This window comes from Pelobates fuscus, chromosome 8 (genome assembly GCF_036172605.1).
Source record: "Pelobates fuscus isolate aPelFus1 chromosome 8, aPelFus1.pri, whole genome shotgun sequence".
NCBI lineage: Eukaryota > Metazoa > Chordata > Amphibia > Anura > Pelobatidae > Pelobates > Pelobates fuscus.
The window spans coordinates 153,760,297-153,780,552 of NC_086324.1; the positions used below are offsets into that span (position 1 = coordinate 153,760,297).

At 38.9% G+C, this 20,256-nt stretch overlaps 1 protein-coding gene across 2 annotated transcripts in view; it reads right to left on the minus strand.

Annotated features, from left to right (window-relative positions):
• B9D1 (B9 domain containing 1) overlaps positions 1-20,256 on the minus strand; it is a 109,374-nt gene that overhangs the window by 52,465 nt on the left and 36,653 nt on the right. The window contains exons 4-5 of one of the 2 annotated variants that reach the window (XM_063430454.1): positions 7,107-7,203; positions 3,298-3,360 (exon numbers count right to left, since the gene is read on the minus strand). In XM_063430454.1, coding sequence (XP_063286524.1) covers positions 3,298-3,360; positions 7,107-7,203 — 160 coding nt within the window. The remainder of the gene's footprint in view (positions 1-3,297; positions 3,361-7,106; positions 7,204-20,256) is intronic. The other variant, XM_063430455.1, reaches the window with a different exon arrangement.

Genomic DNA, 20,256 nt, shown 5'->3' on the forward strand with positions numbered 1-20,256 from the left:
GGAGGGAATGGGAGAGAAACACCAAGAGACAGGGAAAAGAGGGGGTAGGGGAGAAGAACACTAAGGGACAGGGAAGGGACCATTAATGGTCAGGGAGGGGAGAGGGGCTGGTTAAGAGGCACATAGGTGAAGATGTTTTTTTTGGGGGGGGGGGGGGGGGGGCAGAAAAATGCATCTTCGCCTATGTACCTAAAAATCCAAGCACCGGCCCTGCATTCATTGCAGACTGTAGCAGGGCAGTTTGGTTTCTGGGGAGACCAATTAGGAGAGTGTAAGGAAGGGGTGGATGCGGGCAATGTTTATAACAGTTATCTTCACTTTGTCCTATTGTTTTGTACCATTGCTGTTGTTTTTATATACCTTAAATTAACTTTAAATTAATCCATCCCCAGAACACATAAGTATTTATTGAGATAGGCTTAAAAAAAAACCTAAAATACGCTGTATTGGTTGTGGTGTTTAGAGTGCCCTTTAAAGATCAAATCTTGGTTCCGGGCCCGGTAGTTAAAAACACTGAACTAGATGATAGGAACAAGAATTAAAGTTTGGTGGTTAATTATTTTAGTGTAATAGAATTATTTTCCCAAATATGAAACACAAGATAAAGTTATAGAGGTTTATTACCAAGTTTTTTAGGCTGATAACCCATGCTAAATTTACTTTAAATAGCCACAAAAATATATGCAGCATTTTATGAAATTGCTACTAGAAAATTGACACTACATTTTATTAATTCAAATGATAAAATCCTGCGTGTTTTCTTTTCTAAGTTTAATGGCTTCTTGTTATATTCAGTGTAAAAAAATAAAAACATAATAAATCCCTCTTCCCAGCCACCAACACGAAGGTGGCTTGTGAGAAGAAATTACATATTTTAAGATTAATCGTATCTGTAATGAGGTCCCTGAATTTTGCTAGTTTTCACTGTGGTTCTGGGCACAATTTGAAATTAACATGCTATATGAGCTCATTAGTGGATAATTCTGTCATCTCGATGATATATTTTAGCAGTTTTTTTGCTTTCTTCATGAAAAGCCATAGAAGGGTTAACTTGAATGGTATTCTGGTGAGTTTATTAAGCAAGATCATACTGATTTTTATTTTAAAGGCCACCAGTTATGACAGACGAGAATGTGTTGATCCCAGCAGCTCCAGAGCCGATCGATAATGGTGACAGAGACCTTCAAGAAGATGGAAGTGTTTCCAAAACTAAATGTATTTATTTAGCACAATAGTATATCGGTAAAATCAGTTATTGAGTCAAAAGTCGCAATGTCCAATTTAAAATATAATAAAATGAAAGAAAAAAAAATGAAATAAAATAAAAGCAAACTACCAAGTCAATTCAAAATATCTGTAATACATGAGTGCCGCCTTACCGTTTGCCAAGATGGCGGCCGCCGCCCCAGGACGCCTGTCGGAGATATGGTTGGATGACCTCTTTCGAGATTTTTTGGTAAAGCTGTGGCACAGACAAAACCAGGCCACGGCGATGGAACATTGTGCAAGCTTGGAGCATGACTCACCTCCTGATGCTCTGCACCCCACGCCTGATACTCCTCAGAGGCTCCGACCCGCTTCCAAAGACCGTAAGAAAAATGGGAGGAAAGCTCGCCCCAGGCTGTCCGGAGCCTGCTATCGCATTTCTGGGCTGAAGGCCTCGAGGGCGACTACTCCTCAGCAAATCTCACATCCTCAGGGAAAGCTCCATCGTTTGATGGCAACCTTTAGGGACTTAGCTCGTGGAGCCAAAAGGTGACTGGTGCAATGAGAACCATGCTTGGGCTCTTGTGCCGGGACAAGCAAAGTGGCCTTATCTGGATAAATGGGACTCAGTCCCAAAATGTGACTCGAAGATTGAGCATGGGTATCGGGTGAAGGAGTCATGCAAAGTACCCTCAGAGCCACTAAGCCCATGAATATCCCAACGATTGTTTTTTATATTATGTACATATTATTTTATTTCTCTTGTATTTTTGTTTTCTGGTGTGTCATATCTCGGAAGTGCATACAGCAAACCTGTACTTAATTATCACACTTGATTAATGCAACCACTTGCAGCTGAGTTCTGATAGTACTCTCTTCTAGTCACACATGCTTACTACTTCCACCAGCCTCAGAATTAGCATGCAATCTCACACACTTTCTGTAAAACCGCTGTGATGGTTCCACCGACCCCATGGCGATCTGGCCTGTATTGGGAGTTATTGTTTTTATATCTCACTTATTACTCCATGTCTAGGGGATTTGTATTAGTAATAGTAACTAAGCAAGCCTTACACACACAATGTTTTTCTCTGCCTAGCATGACCAGCTAAGAGTTACTCTTTTCTATTGCATAAAGGAAAGCAAATGTTTCAGAATCTAATTTAGCAGGTTTTAGATAAATCCGCATTGCTTTTTTGTTATACCTACTAGGCATGTATGACTAGCGTGTTACACCTTCCCTATTATATTACAAAAAGTATTTTTTTCTATTGGCTACAACGATATAACGTTGTAAACTCAATTGCCTGTCATTCACTGTTGGGGCATGACAAGCCTGTGTATTAATGTTTGCACTGCAAAAATAAAGAATACAAAAAAAAAAAAAAAAATATATATATATATATATATATATATTTTTTTTTTTTTACAAATTACTGCACCATAAGCCTCTCTCCTTGCCCCCCCCCCCCCACCTGCCCCTCCTGCCTACCTCCCCCTCCCTCTCTCCCCCATGCCAGAAGAAAAAAAGACTTCCTAATCAGTGTATGAACAGAGCCCCTGACAGTACTGAGTGAGCTGGAATGTTTGTAAGATTTGGAACTAGAATGCCTTTTTTGATCACTCTTCTTAACTTTTTTTGTGAGGGACCGATTAGCTAGAGACCCATTCTCCATTGCAGTAGAAGGTAAAGCAAAATAAACTACACAAAATTTTCCAAAATTCTACATTGTTCAATTAGCTATCAACAGTTGACTGGGGTCTAAGGCGTAAGATGGTATGTTGTGAACATAGAGGACCCACAGAACTAGCACAACGTCCCAATTTTGGTCCATGACCCCGGATCTACGAACCGATACTCTAAATGTATTCAGCAATAACATGAACACAAATGCTAAGAAACAAAAACGCTAACAAATCTTGCTGCCAATGACGTAATATCAGCTCTGACACCAGGGAAGCATAAATAACAAGGAGGACACAAAAAGCTACTTGAGATATTTACATAGTGTGATTGCAATAATAACGTCACAAAAGACACCAGAGACATGAATGGAACAGTGTTTGACTTGCAGATTAACTTGACTGTACCTTATGCACTTGTGTAGCACGGATGACGACTCTGGGACAAACATAGGGACAACTTTCTTATGTCTAAGGGAAGAAGATATATAAAAAGGTGCATTAACAAACGAATGACGTGTAGTATTCGCAACCTGTTTTAATAGGAACAGTAATCACTATATTCAGAATTTCAATCTCAAACGCATTTTCTTATGTCTGTAAAGCCTGTTTTATGGGGTTATTTTAATTTTATTTTACAATACTTTTGTTTAAATCAAGTTAGAGATGTATACAGTGTTCTTGTTTGTATCTGTGCCCTGGCTTAATAATCTTGATAAGCTTTATCTGCAAGAACGTGCGTTCTCTGGTGCATTCCAGCTCATCCCAAAAACATAAAATGAAGGTCTATGGAAGATCTTGAAACTGTGAGATCCTCCATTGATTATCCCAGCCAAAGGTAATGAGATGCCACTAACATGAGTTGTGTATCATAACAAAAGATTCAATTTTCGGTCAGACCTTCAGATGGGTAATGGCATAATGTGGCTGGGGAAGCTGTCCTCAGCACAACCATGAAAATAGCCCATTATACTTTCAGTCAATAGCATTAAAGCTCTTATCTCCGACTTTAAAGAAGAGTTACGAGTGTGATTATTGAACCTTAAGGTCTCAATGTATCTCTTTGTATCTTTTATTGCTAAGAAAACCCTTTTTTACTAGAGAAAGCAAACAAGCTTTACCATATCTCCCCATGGCAACTCTTTATTATTTTTATTACTTATTTATGTGTGATGATTTATCTCTGTAAAAAAGTTGTCTGTGTTTAATAGGCTAAAGAATTACCAAAAGGTGAGTCAAAGAATCATTGGAAAACGGTACAATTATTATATGCAAGAAGATCTAAGCAACACCGAGTCAAAGTGGAAGGCTAAAGGAAATTATACGCACTATAAACACTACAGCTCATTTCGGAGATGGTTTTCATGGGGCCCCTTTAAATCTGGATATGGTGCTATGTGTCCATGGGCACTGCCCCCTTATTATTTGTCAAAACATTTAGGAGAGGTTTTACAAAACCCAAGGCTCTCCCCAGAATCCATTTCCTGTTCTGCATCACCGATAATGGAGAAACTATTAATGTGCATTATAATCTGCAATACTGTCCAACCTGGAATGCAATAATGAGCTGAAATCACTCGGCTACCCAATCCACTCACTCACAATCCATCGCTGTTAACTAGGTTTGGCAGCTGAGTGGGACACAGGTTAAGAGACTGCTCCTATACGGTTTGATAAAAAAAAAAAAGTTGGGCCCCTACATCTATAACACTATAACCACCACACAGACTGGTAGTGGTTATGGTGCTTCGAGTGCTCTTTAAAAGGAACACTATATTAACCATAACCACTTCATTTTATTAAAGTATCTATGGTGCCTGGAGACTCTGGCACCAGCTCATAGAGGAGTGTTAAACCATTTTCAATTACCGTAGCTAACTTTGAAAGCACTATATGGTTCTTAGACGTCACTTGCACAAATGCGATAATGATTTAGGTTGCTGTAGTTATTTTCTGAGTAGCCCTTTAACAGTGCGTAGTGCAGCTTTAACTTTTTTGGCAGCATGTCAAAATCATTCTTCTTTGTTTAAGAGAAAAGCCACATTGGAGCGATGTGCGGTCTGATAATTAGCAGTTAGTACATGTTGCTAAAATGATGACTGAGAAAGAACATTAAAGTCATTTACAAGTTATTGTGAAAATGTTATAGGTGTCTAGTTCCATCGGTCAAGCAGAACAGTGTGCTTACCGTGGTTCAAAAAGGTCAGATAATTCAAAACTAACAACAAGATAAAAAAAAAAAAATCATGTTCTAGAAAATAATTGTATTCCATCAAGTTAGATATGTCTTCGTGTGCTCGGCAATAGAAATGGTTAAATCTTGGCGAACATTTATGTAACCGCATGCAAAAAGAAATCAGCATTCTTTATATCTGGAGACATTAGCCGTACTGGCATCTGCACAAAAGAAAAGGAACAAAAAAACTAGACAAACAAAAAAAAGACTCTCTCTCCTACCTGCCTTACAATATAAAATAGAAGCCAAGTGAATACAGATTTATTATGAACATTTGCATTGAGATTTGAAACATGAAATGCTAAATAAAAATGTGTCTTGTGACATTTAACATTCTAGATCGGTAGCACAAGTCATTTTTTTTTTATAAAAAATCCTATCTTCGAAAAACGTTAGAAATACGGATTATACGTATCTGACATTACGGCGGCTCCTCGGGGGGTACAGAATACTGAATAATATATGTATTTATAAGAGAAATGTATGCAAATATATCACACAGACTTTGAAAAGGGATTAATGTTCACGATAAGCAGATTTTTTTTTTAGGACGATGAAACATATCGATATTGTTCTGTCTACTTTGTAAGAGCAGAACCATGAAATGACTAAATATTTATATTTAAAGGAACACTAAAGCATTACAAGCACAAATGTGTATTCTTAACGCCTCCCCACCTCCCTAGTAACCTTGTTTCCATGCTGCACTGTTCAATCTCCATGGGTGTCCCCATCTCCTTGGTTGAGAGCATAACAAAGCATTGGAAGATTAGTGTGCATGCGCAACAAAATGCTGCACACCACCAATCAGATGATCTATATTAGACCATCTGATTGAAATATCTGAGTTTTACTTGGCTATTTTGTCGGAAGTGCCTCTAGTGGCTGTTAGAGTGTCAGCCACAGGAGATATTTGAACCTTCCAATGTAAACATTGTCGTTCTCCATAACAGCAGTGTTTTAAATTGCAGGGTTAAAACGAGAGGGACATGGCACCCAGGCCACTTCATTGAGATTAATGGGTCGGCATTGGAGCTAAAGTAAAAAAATAAATAATAATCTCCACCCCTAACTTGACATTTTGGTATTGTGGAAGTTACATTTTCACATTAACGGGACTAATTCTGTCCCTATTTTGCCAAAAATGAAAAATATTGCTAATGTGGAAGTTTTAATTTCACCGTAGGAATCAGAAGTGCAAAGTGACGGATGGTTGTAGTTTATTGTAGGGTTGCATTGTTTAATGCAGTGGTTGTAGCTTTAATGCTGCAGGTTTGGAGTTTATAAATATAGGTTAATATAATACTTTAAGCTCCTTTAAAGATTTTGTGTCATAATATAATTCAGATAATGCCATATGGTGTGACATAAAGTGGAGTTTTGGGAGGAACTTAGGTTCATATATGTGGGAGGGTTCAGGAAATTCACCCACGGGCTCATGCCCCTGGTCTTTTTGCCACCTAGCAATGCTCCTTCCCATTTCTCTTCCCTGCACCAATGTTATCCGAGAATAAGGACAACTTAGAAGGGAAATACCTCACTTTGAGATAACGGTCTCATTCAAACGTTTTGCCTCATTCTGTAGGCTGAAAAAGCAGGTAAATATGATTTGTTTACGTGCTTCTTCTTTCTTATGCTTTGCACACCCATTCCACTGGGGACATTGATCTAACCAACCAGTGTTCTATCCCTAGGAATGCTGGACATGTGCACTGACAGATTTACACATGTGCAGCTAGAAGATATCTTCACCTAGCAACATCTTGACGGGGAAGAAGAGAGGGAGTCTGATCAGTGTTATTAATGCAAGGAGAAAGAGGAGTTTGATTGACAACAATTTCGTCATTCGTTTGTTAATTGACAACACGTACAAACAAGCTATGATGACATTCGGGAATGGGGAAAAAAAATAATAAAAACTTTTTAAGCAGTCAAATTAGGTTTTAATATGCTGGTTTACAAAGCAAAACAATAAACTTACCTTCCGGATGTAAACGGAAGATGCACTGCTCCATATCCCCTCACTACATCATTCCCAAAGACATCTGGCCCATAGACACTGACAACAATCTGCGGCCCTAAATAGGAAGTGAGATAAACACATTAAGCTCTCAGTGTGATGTTCTCTTTTGTAAAAACAAAATCATCTTCTGGAAGAAATTTTATGACAGTGAAATACATCAGCATGTTTCAAAGCCAGTGTGCTATTAAAACATCTTCATCCTCTATAAAGAAAAGACATCTTAAAGGAACGCAAACATTTTTTAAATTTTACATATACATATATATATATATATATATATATATATCACAGCTGGATAATTGCAGATGTTAGTTATGTTTTGCAGTCAGAAAGTCTCCAAAACTACAATCCAAAGTCACCTGCATCACCACAAGTTGTTTGGAAGGGTTTTTAAGAAAAAAAAACTCTACTCTCATCCAAAACCAAACTCAAGCATCTATAGTTTTCCAGACACTACTTGAACTTGAAATGGGATCGGGTTCTATGGTCAGATGAAACTAAAATAGAGATTTTTAGTAATGAACACCAGAGGTAGGTTTGGCACACACAGAGAGGTAGCCATATGGAAAAGTAGGTCATGCCTATGGGTAAATATGGTGGTGGGTCTTTTAATGTTTCAGGGCTTTTTTTCAGCCTGAGGACCTGGAATATTTGTTAGGATACATGGCATCATGGACTCTATCAAATATAACATATGAAATAAACATCGGACTTCCTCAGCCAGAAAGCTTAAAATTGGTTGTGGTTGGATCTTCCAGCAGGACAATGATTCAAAGCATCAGGGTCCTGCCATGGCCAGCCCAGTCCCCTGTCTCAAACCCCATATAAAAAAACAAAAAACAAAAAAAAAAACTGAACTGAACAGGACAGTCCACCAGTGTTGACCATGGAATTTGAAGAATCTGGAGATATTCTGTATGGAGGAATGGTCATGTATTCTCCCACCTTATCAGGCATTATAGGAGAAGACTCGGAACGGTTAGCTTGGCAGAGGGAGGTATTAACTAAAAGGATGCCAATAATTGCACCACAGATACATTTCATAAAGAATTTCCTTTTTTCTCTGTGCAAAAGATATACAGACAGGCTTACAGAGCCACAATAGCAGATGTAAGCTTTCTAGAATAAACATTAACATGGCATGTGATATAACGGCACATTTTTCCATTAGTAGTACATGTTAGGGTGGAGAACTGATTAACCAGGCAAGCATTTTCACACAACTAAAACATAGCATAGTCACGGCTCAAGAGTGTGATGCACTAGTTGTTTGTAAATAAGAGAAAAGGAGATCAGGATAAGTAACACAGTTACACTATATAGTAGGCACAAGATAAAGGAACAAGCTACTTCTGTGAACTTAGCATGACTACCTGAATGCAAGCTCCAGAATGTCCACCATCATGCCGAACTCCGTTATATGGGATTATAGAAGATAAAACACACAGCGTTATCAGGTTCAGTATCTGAGAATGTCTGGTCAAGCTCCGCCCCCCAGATTTTTAATTTTTTTTATAAACCAGTTTTTGGTTTGCAATTGTTTGGTATCCATGGAAGCAGAGTATTTTTTTGGGGAGGGAGAGCGGAGGAGAGGGGGATAGGGGGAGAGAGTCTACGTTTCAGTTCCACTTGGGAACTTTCATCAGGACAACATGAAAGTTCCCAAGTGGAACTGAAACGTCGACCTTTGAAGTAAAGAGAAGTTTCTTTCTAAAAATCCTGAGAGTGCTGATTTTTCTGTTCTATTTATTCAGTGCAATCGAGCACCGGGTCAGAAGTAATGTGAGTAGGAGTGCAAGGCTTTTTTCTTTTTATATATATAGATATATCTATCACGACTGGATAGCACAGTGGTAATATCACTGACTTTGATCCCGGTCTGACCACTGCGCCAGTAAGTGTCCCTGGGCAAGACACCTAACAAAATATACCCTCCCCACCTCAATAATATGAGAGCAACACGAAACAAGAGAGTCATGCCGGCTCGGACGTTGCCCAAATTAACAAGGTCCGCGTCACATGCTAGGGAACCAGGGCAATCTGACGACAAGTTGGCTACTGAAACAAATCATTCCTGGATTTAGAGCGAGAACCTAGACCTGCTTGAATGCAACTACAACAGCAGATCCAACGAGAGAGGCTACATGAAACGTATGTGGGAGCTTTGGATGAACAAGAGACCATAATCTACCCTAACACCAAAACAGCTGGTTACACAATGTTTGAACATCTTCAAGAGAAATCTAGTGTCACAACTAGAATTAAACGGACTACAGAAGAAATCAATCATGCACCATGAGAAGGAAGATATTCCCATAACCCGCACCAAATATTCCCATACCTGCACCAATGAATTGCCAACCTGAATCCATCCCCCAAGATGGCATAACAACAGATATAAGGAAAATGATCCTAGAAATACTAGCAGTTGTTGACCAGCAGACAAGACTACCGAAGATCACTGGAAATATACCACCAGACAGCAAGCTAGCTGCAGTTAACAAAGCATTGTCCGCAATCCCGACCTGCACCATCACAGAGACTAACAGGCTCATATATGCCACAGTATTAGTGGTCCTCCAGCTACTTGACTACAAGGCCAGGCTCAAGGAGAAGCAATGCCCACCATGGCGAAAGAAGTTAGTAAGTTGGATCAATTAGTAAGGAGGAAAAACCAAAGATAGATCCTGGCTGCTGCGGAATTACAAGGATATGCCCACACCAGATGCGCTGGAAACAGTTAAGCGAAGACTGACAGCACTAGCAACAAGACTGAGCGGATACAACAGAGAAGCAGAGGCTAAGAGAATCAATGCCCTCTTTACCAAAGAACAATCCAAGGTGTATGCACAGCTACAGGGTAACCACCACATCTCCTCGCAAGACCCGCCCGGAGCTGAGACTGAACAGTACTGGAAGAATATCTGGGAGAAAGAAGCATCTCATAACACCGAGGCCCAGTGGCTACTGGACCTGAAAGCAGACCACTGCATGCTGCCAGAACAGGAACCAGTCACCATCACAGTCAAAGATATCCAACAGAGAGCAGCATACATGAAGAGTTGGTCAGCACCAGATAGTCAGACAGGTCCTGAAGTCCCAGCTCAATGGCAAGAACAAGATCCAAGCCATCAATACATATGCCCTACCGGTCATCAGGTACTCAGCTGGAATAATACCTGGCCAAGAGAAGAGCTGGTCACCATGGATATCAAGACCAGAAAACTACTGACTATGAATCCAGCACCCAGAGACTGTACACCTGCCGGAAGGAAGGAGGTCAAGGCCTGATGAGTGTCAAAGCCACAGTTCTGGATGAAACACAAAGCATCAACAAGTACATCATGAAGATGGCTCCCAAATATGAACTGCTAAGGGAATGCCTGAGACTTCAACAGACAGAGGATGCAGAAAAAGAGGAGGTTCCTTGGCAAGACAAACCTCTCCATGGGGTGTACCACCGGCAGATAGTGGATGTGGCTCACATGACAAAATCCTACCAGTGGTTGGAAAAGGCAAGACTAAAAAACAGCACTGAGGCTCTAATCCCAGCAGCACAAGAACAGGCACTCAGCACCAGATCAATAGAAGCTGGAGTCTACCACACCAGGCAAGACCCAAGGTGCAGAATGTGCAAAGAGGCCTCTGAGACAGTCAAGCACCTAGTAGCTGGATGCAAGATGTTAGCAGGAACTGCATACATGGAGAGACACAACCAAGTTGCGGGAATTGTGTACCGAAACATCTGCACAGAATATGGATTGGACCTGCCCAAGTCCCGATGGGAGATACCACAAAGGGTAGTCGAGATTGACAGGGCTAAGATCCTGTGGGACTTCAAGATCCAGACAGATAAGCAAGTGCTGGCCAACCGACCTGACATTGTGGTGGTAGACAAGGAACAGAAGACTGCAGTCGTGGTGGATGTGGAACTACCCAGTGACTATAACATCAGGAAGAAGGAACATGAGAAGGTGGAAAAATACCAAGGACTGAAAGAAGAACTAGAAAGGATGTGGAAAGTGAAGACAGTAGTAATCCCAGTTGTGATAGGAGCACTTGGGGCTGTGACTTCCAAATTGGGGGAGTGGCTTCAACAGATTACAGGTGTGACATCTGAGATCGCTGTCCAGAAGAGTGCAGTTCTAGGAACAGCTAAGATACTGTGCAGAACCCTCAAACGCCCAAGACTCTGGTAGAGTATCCAAGAATGAGGAATAACCATACCACCCAGGAGGGGTGAGAAAATCAATTTTTTATATATACATACATATATACACACACACACACCCCACCTCCCTCAAGTTCCTTTATAACGTATACATTTAGATTAAATTTGACACACACACACACACACCACACACACTTTCTTTCCCTATAACATATAAGCCAATGGTCTCCCTCTCAAAGGAAAACAGTCTTAGTAAGATATCGCACTAGCGGCTACTACCAGATCATGTAAACTGGACTACTAGTTAAATACTTAATACGACCCTACGATGTTTAATTATTATTACTGGTATTTATATAGCGCCAGCATATTCCGTAGCTCTTTAAAATATTATCAAAGGGGGAGATTTAACAAAAAGTAAGCCAATTACAAAAACTTACAGGAACAATAGGTTGAAGAGGGCCCTGCTCTAACGAGCTTAATCTACCACTTCGTTAATGAACCTTAGTCCTGACAAATCCTTAGCATTCTAGTAATTACATCAGACAGTGATCTAGTGAAATGAATTACAGTGTACAACTCGTAGTATTAGGTGGCTAAGCGCTCATTGTTATGTGTTAGGTAGATCCACTTTAAATTAATATGCTGGATTTTTTTTTTTATGCAGGAAGGATGTGGACAATTCTAAATCCAAGTGTATGCATATTAGTCTCAATAGGCAGTTGGTGTATGCAAAGCAATAAGTAAAAAGTAAATATAAATGAGGATTTGCACAGAAATAAGATGGACTGAATAGACTACTTAGTATTGTTAAGGGGGTCTGTATTTTTGCACTCAGAAATAAAAAATTAAGGCAAAAATATAGGAGGAACTCTGTTATATCAAAACAGCTGCGAGTTCACTTGTTGCTTCATAAAATCAATGGCGAACAAAGAGATTTAATGTTAATCAACCTGAAACAGATGCATCCCTGGGTAATATATGAATAAATCCAATAACTACAGCATTTCACGATGTCAATTTACACCTCCCGATCAATACCCTTAAGGAGAGGTTTTTGAAGAAAGCACCCTTTTATATTTATTTTTTGACATGTTGAAACATGTGAGACAAGAAAGGGAAGATTTCTGCAGTTAAATTTGCTTTTAAAATAAAAATCTATAAAAAAAAAAAAGTTGAATCACGTCCGCTAGACCGCCTCATTGCCAAAAGGGGACTCACGGCGCTATGCTACTGAATTAATAGATCCACATGCCAAATGAACGGCTTGTAAAATAGCCCAAATACAATATAAAATTAAATACATAAATAAAAAACGGAACTATGAAAAAAGTTAATGTTGCTCAGTTGTGCACATATTAGATGCAGACACAGTATTTCCTTTTCAAGTAAAAGTGTTGTTATTAGATTAACAGTCGTTTCAGCACATCAATGGAACAAATTAAGACACCCCAGAGGTTCTGAAACCGAATGATTAACAAATAATGAACAAGAGACTTTGGCCAGCATGCTTCAGGTTAAGACTTGGTTTTACCAATTATTGCAAATTAATAGTATACAAACACATTATCAATTATTCAATAAGGGGTTTATATGCAAAATATTGAATTGTAAGGAACTGAAAACTAAATTGGAACATTTGAGCACAAAGTGCTGATTTAAAAACAAATAATCCAACTCCGCTATAGCCACAGTTTGGTTATATTTGCCTAAATTTTCCAATTCACATTTTCAATCACTAGAATTTGGAGAGTAATGTTTACTTTTCAGAATTCAAGCTCAGCTATTGTTAAGTTTGGCTATTCAGTCCTAAGAAGTGGATCTTGTGTCTTGTATGAATTGGCCGTAGCAGCACCCCATTTAGGCATTTTCAGATGGATGAAGCCCCCTTGTTTTTATATATATATATATATATATATATATATATATATATATAAAGAGAAGTCCTGCGCTTAGTCCCATTACCACTGGGCCAGCAGCAACGACTACAATACACATCAGCCCCAATATATAGTAAAAACCAAAGAAAAGAAAATGTTACTTGCGCTTTCTCCTTAATCCCTATGTATATTTAGACAAATGGAGGTCATTTAGTTGCTCCAATGGCCATTGGAGGGAATGCCCGCCTGCCAACGTCAAGGCAGACCCCCCTAAGCGGGTCCTAACACTGACCCTTCAGCCTGCTTCCTTGAGCTTCTGGCAAAGATATCTCTAATGAGACAGAAAGGGGTATTTTTTATATACACCCCTATACTTATTAACCCTTAATAGGGAACACATGGGATGGGTAGCAGCATTGTAACCAGGCTGTGTGATACAAAGTAAATACAAATACAAAAAGAGAAGTCCTGCGCTTAAGCAGCAAGGACTACAACACACATCAGCCCCAATATATAGTAAAAACCAAAGAAAAGAAAATGTTACTTGCGCTTTCTCCTTAATCCCCATGTATATTTAGACAAATGGAGGTCATTTAGTTGCTCCAATGGCCATTGGAGGGAATGCCCGCCTGCCAACGTCAAGGCAGACCCCCCTAAGCGGGTCCTAACACTGACCCTTCAACCTGCTTCCTTGAGCTTCTGGCAAAGATATCTCTAATGAGACAGAAAGGGGTATTTTTTATATACACCCCTATACTTATTAACCCTTAATAGGGAACACATGGGATGGGCAGGAGCATTGTAAACAGGCTGTGTGATACAAAGTAAATACAAATACAAAAAGAGAAGTCCTGCGCTTAGTCCCATTACCACTGGGCCAGCAGCAACGACTACAATACACATCAGCCCCAATATATAGTAAAAACCAAAGAAAAGAAAATGTTACTTGCGCTTTCTCCTTAATCCCTATGTATATTTAGACAAATGGAGGTCATTTAGTTGCTCCAATGGCCATATATACACACACACACACACACACACACACACACAAAATCCAAAGATGCTTGCACTCCTGGTAAAGACACTAATATTGCCCGGTGCTGATCCAGCACAATGATGTAGATATCCCAATAAACGGATAGCACTCCAGGGTCTTTCAGATGAAAATAAAATGTAACTTTTAATTCATGTTAAAAATAAAAAAAAATACATCAACGTTTTCGGTCATCCTGAAGAAGGCTCTAGAGGAGAGCCGAAACGTTGATGTATTTTTTTTTTTATTTTTAACATGAATTAAAAGTTATATTTTATTTTCATCTGAAAGACCCTGGAGTGCTATCCATTTATTGGAATATATATATATATATATATATATATATATATATATATATATATATATATATATATATATATATATATATGTATTTGGGAATCTAGGCCAACTCCTTGGTTTTGCACTCCTCCCTGTAACAGATGCCTCATTCCAGGGCCCTATTTTGGATAGGACTCAGTGAAAGGGGTAAGACACCATACAGGGAGTGCAGAATTATTAGGCAAATTAGTATTTTGACCACATCATCCTCTTTATGCATGTTGTCTTACTCCAAGCTGTATAGGCTAGAAAGCCTACTACCAATTAAGCATATTAGGTGATGTGCATCTCTGTAATGAGAAGGGGTGTGGTCTAATGACATCAACACCCTATATCAGGTGTGCATAATTATTAGGCAACTTCCTTTCCTTTGGCAAAATGGGTCAAAATGGGTCAAAAGAAGGACTTGACAGGCTCAGAAAAGTCAAAAATAGTGAGATATCTTGCAGAGTGATGCAGCACTCTTAAAATTGCAAAGCTTCTGAAGCGTGATCATCGAACAATCAAGCGTTTCATTCAAAATAGTCAACAGGGTCGCAAGAAGCGTGTGGAGAAACCAAGGCGCAAAATAACTGCCCATGAACTGAGAAAAGTCAAGCGTGCAGCTGCCAAGATGCCACTTGCCACCAGTTTGGCCATATTTCAGAGCTGCAACATCACTGGAGTGCCCAAAAGCACAAGGTGTGCAATACTCAGAGACATGGCCAAGGTAAGAAAGGCTGAAAGACGACCACCACTGAACAAGACACACAAGCTGAAATGTCAAGACTGGGCCAAGAAATATCTCAAGACTGATTTTTCTAAGGTTTTATGGACTGATGAAATGAGAGTGAGTCTTGATGGGCCAGATGGATGGGCCCGTGGCTGGATTGGTAAAGGGCAGAGAGCTCCAGTCCGACTCAGACACCAGCAAGGTGGAGGTAGAGTACTGGTTTGGGCTGGTATCATCAAAGATGAGCTTGTGGGGCCTTTTCGGGTTGAGGATGGAGTCAAGCTCAACTCCCAGTCCTACTGCCAGTTTCTGGAAGACACCTTCTTCAAGCAGTGGTACAGGAAGAAGTCTGCATCCTTCAAGAAAAACATGATTTTCATGCAGGACAATGCTCCATCACACGCGTCCAAGTACTCCACAGCGTGGCTGGCAAGAAAGGGTATAAAAGAAGAAAATCTAATGACATGCCCTCCTTGTTCACCTGATCTGAACCCCATTGAGAACCTGTGGTCCATCATCAAATGTGAGATTTACAAGGAGGGAAAACAGTACACCTCTCTGAACAGTGTCTGGGAGGCTGTGGTTGCTGCTGCACGCAATGTTGATGGTGAACAGATCAAAACACTGACAGAATCCATGGATGGCAGGCTTTTGAGTGTCCTTGCAAAGAAAGGTGGCTATATTGGCCACTGATTTGTTTTTGTTTTGTTTTTGAATGTCAGAAATGTATATTTGTGAATGTTGAGATGTTATATTGGTTTCACTGGTAAAAATAAATAATTGAAATGGGTATATACTTGTTTTTTGTTAAGTTGCCTAATAATTATGCACAGTAATAGTCACCTGCACACACAGATATCCCCCCTAAAATAGCTATAACTAAAAACAAACTAAAAACTACTTCCAAAAATATTCAGCTTTGATATTAATGAGTTTTTTGGGTTCATTGAGAACATGGTTGTTGTTCAATAATAAAATTAATCCTCAAAAATACAACTTGCCTAATAATTCTGCACACCCTGTATATATTTTTAAACTTTTCATTCCCGAATTTGATTGTTTTCTCTCCACGAGAGTTCAGCCTTTTCAGTTTCTTTGTTTCATGTATGTTAGCAGAACCAGAAACTTCTACTGCCATTTAAAGTTTAAAATAAAAAGTTATGATGTTATTTCATCACGTTAGTCTTTTGTCTGCTAAAATAAATAAATAAAATGTCCAGATCCAGATTTTTGGAGTTTGTGAGAATTATTTTGTAGCTTTCCCAGTTTCCTCATTTGAAAGCACCGTGTTCCTTTGATAAATACAGGCCTTTGTTGTTAACTAATATGAAATAGCTGACAAAATTAATACCCAACCTTGAAGTCTTTGACTCGCTATATATTGCTATGTACTTAAAAGCATGATTAAGACTCCTTCATTTGAACTCAAGACAATCGCAGATTCTAGTTTGCTCATTTTTATATTTTATTAGTTGTGCTTTGTTCACACTATGATTAAAGTAATAACACAGGAATATCTCCCAATATGCACTTGGGGAAGAAGGTATATGTCTATTCTCAAAGCAGACACACTTAACAAATGTCTTGTTAACATAACAGTATTTCCTAGTCAAGGAATTTCATATATTTTACAAACACTTCAGGACTAGATTAGATGTGAATTGGCCAAAATCCTTTATATTGTATGCATGTTATAGAGGTTTAAAAGCTTTATAAGCTGTTAATAATCACAACTTCTGTTGAAGATCCTCATGGGCGTGGTCTTACTTGACAGAGGTGGAAGTTATAGTGCCAGGAAAACCTTATTAACATCTATGGTCTCTGATATAAAGGTAAAAACAGTTTGCAATATTGGAAAACTCATTTAAATGTTATTTACATTAGGAATGGGTCAAGTTTGACAAATTTAAATTTAGGAATGGGCCTGTACATAATACCATGTACATAATATGGGTCTAAAGGGGTTTATGTATCAGTGATTCATAAATGGTTTTCCCATCTCCCCCTAAAAGGTTCCTCTTATCAAATTAAAAGAATTAAGAATTACACAGATCTCACTTCCTTTTGTAATGTTAAGTGAGGATATCAACAGGTTCATAAAAATTTAAGCTAAAATAAATCATGCCCCCTACAGACAAAGTAACGAGACTGCATATAATAAAATACACTCCTTTGGAAGAAAATAAGTTTAAAAAGAAATAAACATTTTGAAAAATTGGAATTTCACTGTGTTGAATTGTTCAAAAAGCCACATTTTGTTATTGTTGATTGTATTAAAGTGCTTGTGCTGGACTTATTCACTGTAATGGTTATGGTACTAGGAGTGCCGTGGTGCTCTCTCAGAGTAAGTAGTCCAATCGTGTTAGAACTTACTTGGGCTTTGTTGGACGCCTCTTCCTGTGCTCTAAAAAGCTGCAGCACTGAGATAAGTCCGGAGGTGCGGGGCTTAGGTCACTGGCTGAGAGAACTCATTAGATGTTCTTATCCAATGAGCTGGCACTGCAAGTCAAGGCTTCGATCAATGGAGCTGATAGAAGCTCCTTGCAGTTGGTTTGACTTTTACCTGAGAGTCAGCATGGGCACTCCCTGCATCAGTGGGCTGTAGTGGTTATGGTTCTTGGAGTGTTCCTTTAAACATAACATTATAATAAGCTGTACTATTTTTAGAGCGCACAAAGACCGTTTAGACTGGTGCAGATGTGAATATCCTTTGCAGTGCAGAAGTCCGTATTTCCTGATCTTGTTTTGTGGCTTTGGGAGCGCAAGTCTGCTTCATTTTAATTTCCATTGCCAGTTCACACAAATATAAAACAATACAATTATAAGATCAGGCTACAGCATCAAGTAATAATGTAATGAAAAGTCAGGTTAGTCATTATAAATCTGCGGTGTAAAACAGTTACTATTTGCACATTAAAGATGCCCTCCATAAGGAATTATTGAATTATTATTTTTTTACATATGTGAATATCCCTGAAACTATAATTAGCATAGTTCATTGTCATGTCCTCTAAACATACATTGGCACGTTTAAAGGAACACTATAGTCACCTAAATTACTTTAGCTAAATAAAGCAGTTTTAGTGTATAGATCACCCCCCTGCAATTTCACTGCTCAATTCACTGTCATTTAAGAGTTAAATCACTTTGTTTCGGTTTATGCAACCGTAGCCACACCTCCCCTGGCTATGATTGACAGAGCCTGCAAGAAAAACAAAAACTGGTTTCACTTTCAAACAGATGTAATTTACCTTAAATAATTGTATCTCAATCTCTAAATTGAACTTTAATCACATCCAGGAGGCTCTTGCAGGGTCTAGCAAGCTATTAACATAGCAGGGGATAAGAAAATCCTAATTATACAGAACTAAATAGGGCTCTCTTTACAGAGGGTGTTTATGGAAGGCTGTGCAAGTCACATGCAGGGAGGTATGACTAGGGTTCATAAACAAAGGGATTTAACTCCTAAATGGCAGAGGATTGAGCAGTGAGGCTGCTAAAATTGTTCAGGTGACTATAGTGTCCCTTTAAGTGGGTGCTTAGTTTTTTTTGTCATAATACATCCTTCTCTGCCATTCCACTTTGGACCAGTCGTGAGTCCCAAAGTCAGACTCCCATACTATTATCCTGCTTTCGGTCTCTAGTCCCACTTCAGGAATACCAGAGATCATGTCCCGATAAGGTGCAGCTCAGGCACACATTACACGTACTAGCATTCCACCCACTGCAGAGGATTCAGCATACATGCAACCTGAGTGTGACTGGTCAGTCAACCTGGCGAGCTTTGATGCCAGGCTAAAATGCCCACTTTTCAAATGTACTCACACACAATAGGACATAATCAGTGGAGTTAAATACAGACACATATGTAAAAAAACTAATAGAGCTCTCAGGTCGTGTTGCTTGAAGGTCCACTCTTAATTCAGAAATGTTTACAGCAATCTATTTTTGGTCATTGCTTACGTCCGGACTCAGGACATTTATATATTTAACATCTCTATGAGAAGCATCTGATTGAAGAATTTCAGTGTACACAAGTATCCTCTTTGATAAGCATTTAATTGGATGAGTAGTCGAAGAGGAGTGAGCATGCATGAAGACAAAACAGGAGGCAGAGTCTCGGCACTGGTAAAAAGGTAAGTAAAGGGTTATCTAAAACAAAAAAAAGGAGTTGACTGGTCGGGATCACAAGGGTAAAAAATAGATATAATTTTTACATCTATACTTTCCCATTTGTAAACATATATAACTGTATATAAAGTGTCATCAGATATATGTTTCAACACACATTTATGACGGTGTTCCATGCTTGTTCTCTGTGTTGATTACATTAAAATGTTTTTTAAATAATCTTAAGGGAAATAAAAGCAAAGGAAAAACATGTTCTCCTTTCACTTCTTTCCATTCTGTTCTAGGATTCCTCTATATGGATCAAATTTGGAGTTTCCAACAAGATTCTAGAGATGGAAATATTTCTCTGCTAACGTGACTTATAAAGAATACAAATATCCATCGACTGTAAAAACTCCATTGGAAGGTAAGAAAGGAAGGAGCGGAAAAGAGAAAGAAATAAAGATTCCCAAGTAGTACTTTAGCGTACTTTTAGAATATGCAGGGACAATGCAAAACCTATGTGAGCAAAGGTCTCTCTCTCCCTGCATCATACCATCTATAGAACATGAATTGTAAGAAAATAAATATACATCTTCTGCAAACGCTCAATTAGCAGGTAAGAAAAAGGAGTGAAGAGAGAAGAAATGAAGATTCCCAAGGATATGTGTGTACTTTATCGTTTGTACAGAATATATACTGAGAGCATATAGTATAGCATGTAGTACCATTCCTATTATAATGAAAGCTCAGTGAGACACCATCTTTCTCTCGGATATACCATGAGTATAAAGATCAAACCGCTGAGAGCAAAGATTCTTTCCCTGTATTGTAATATGAACGCTCTCCAAGCAATCAGAGAA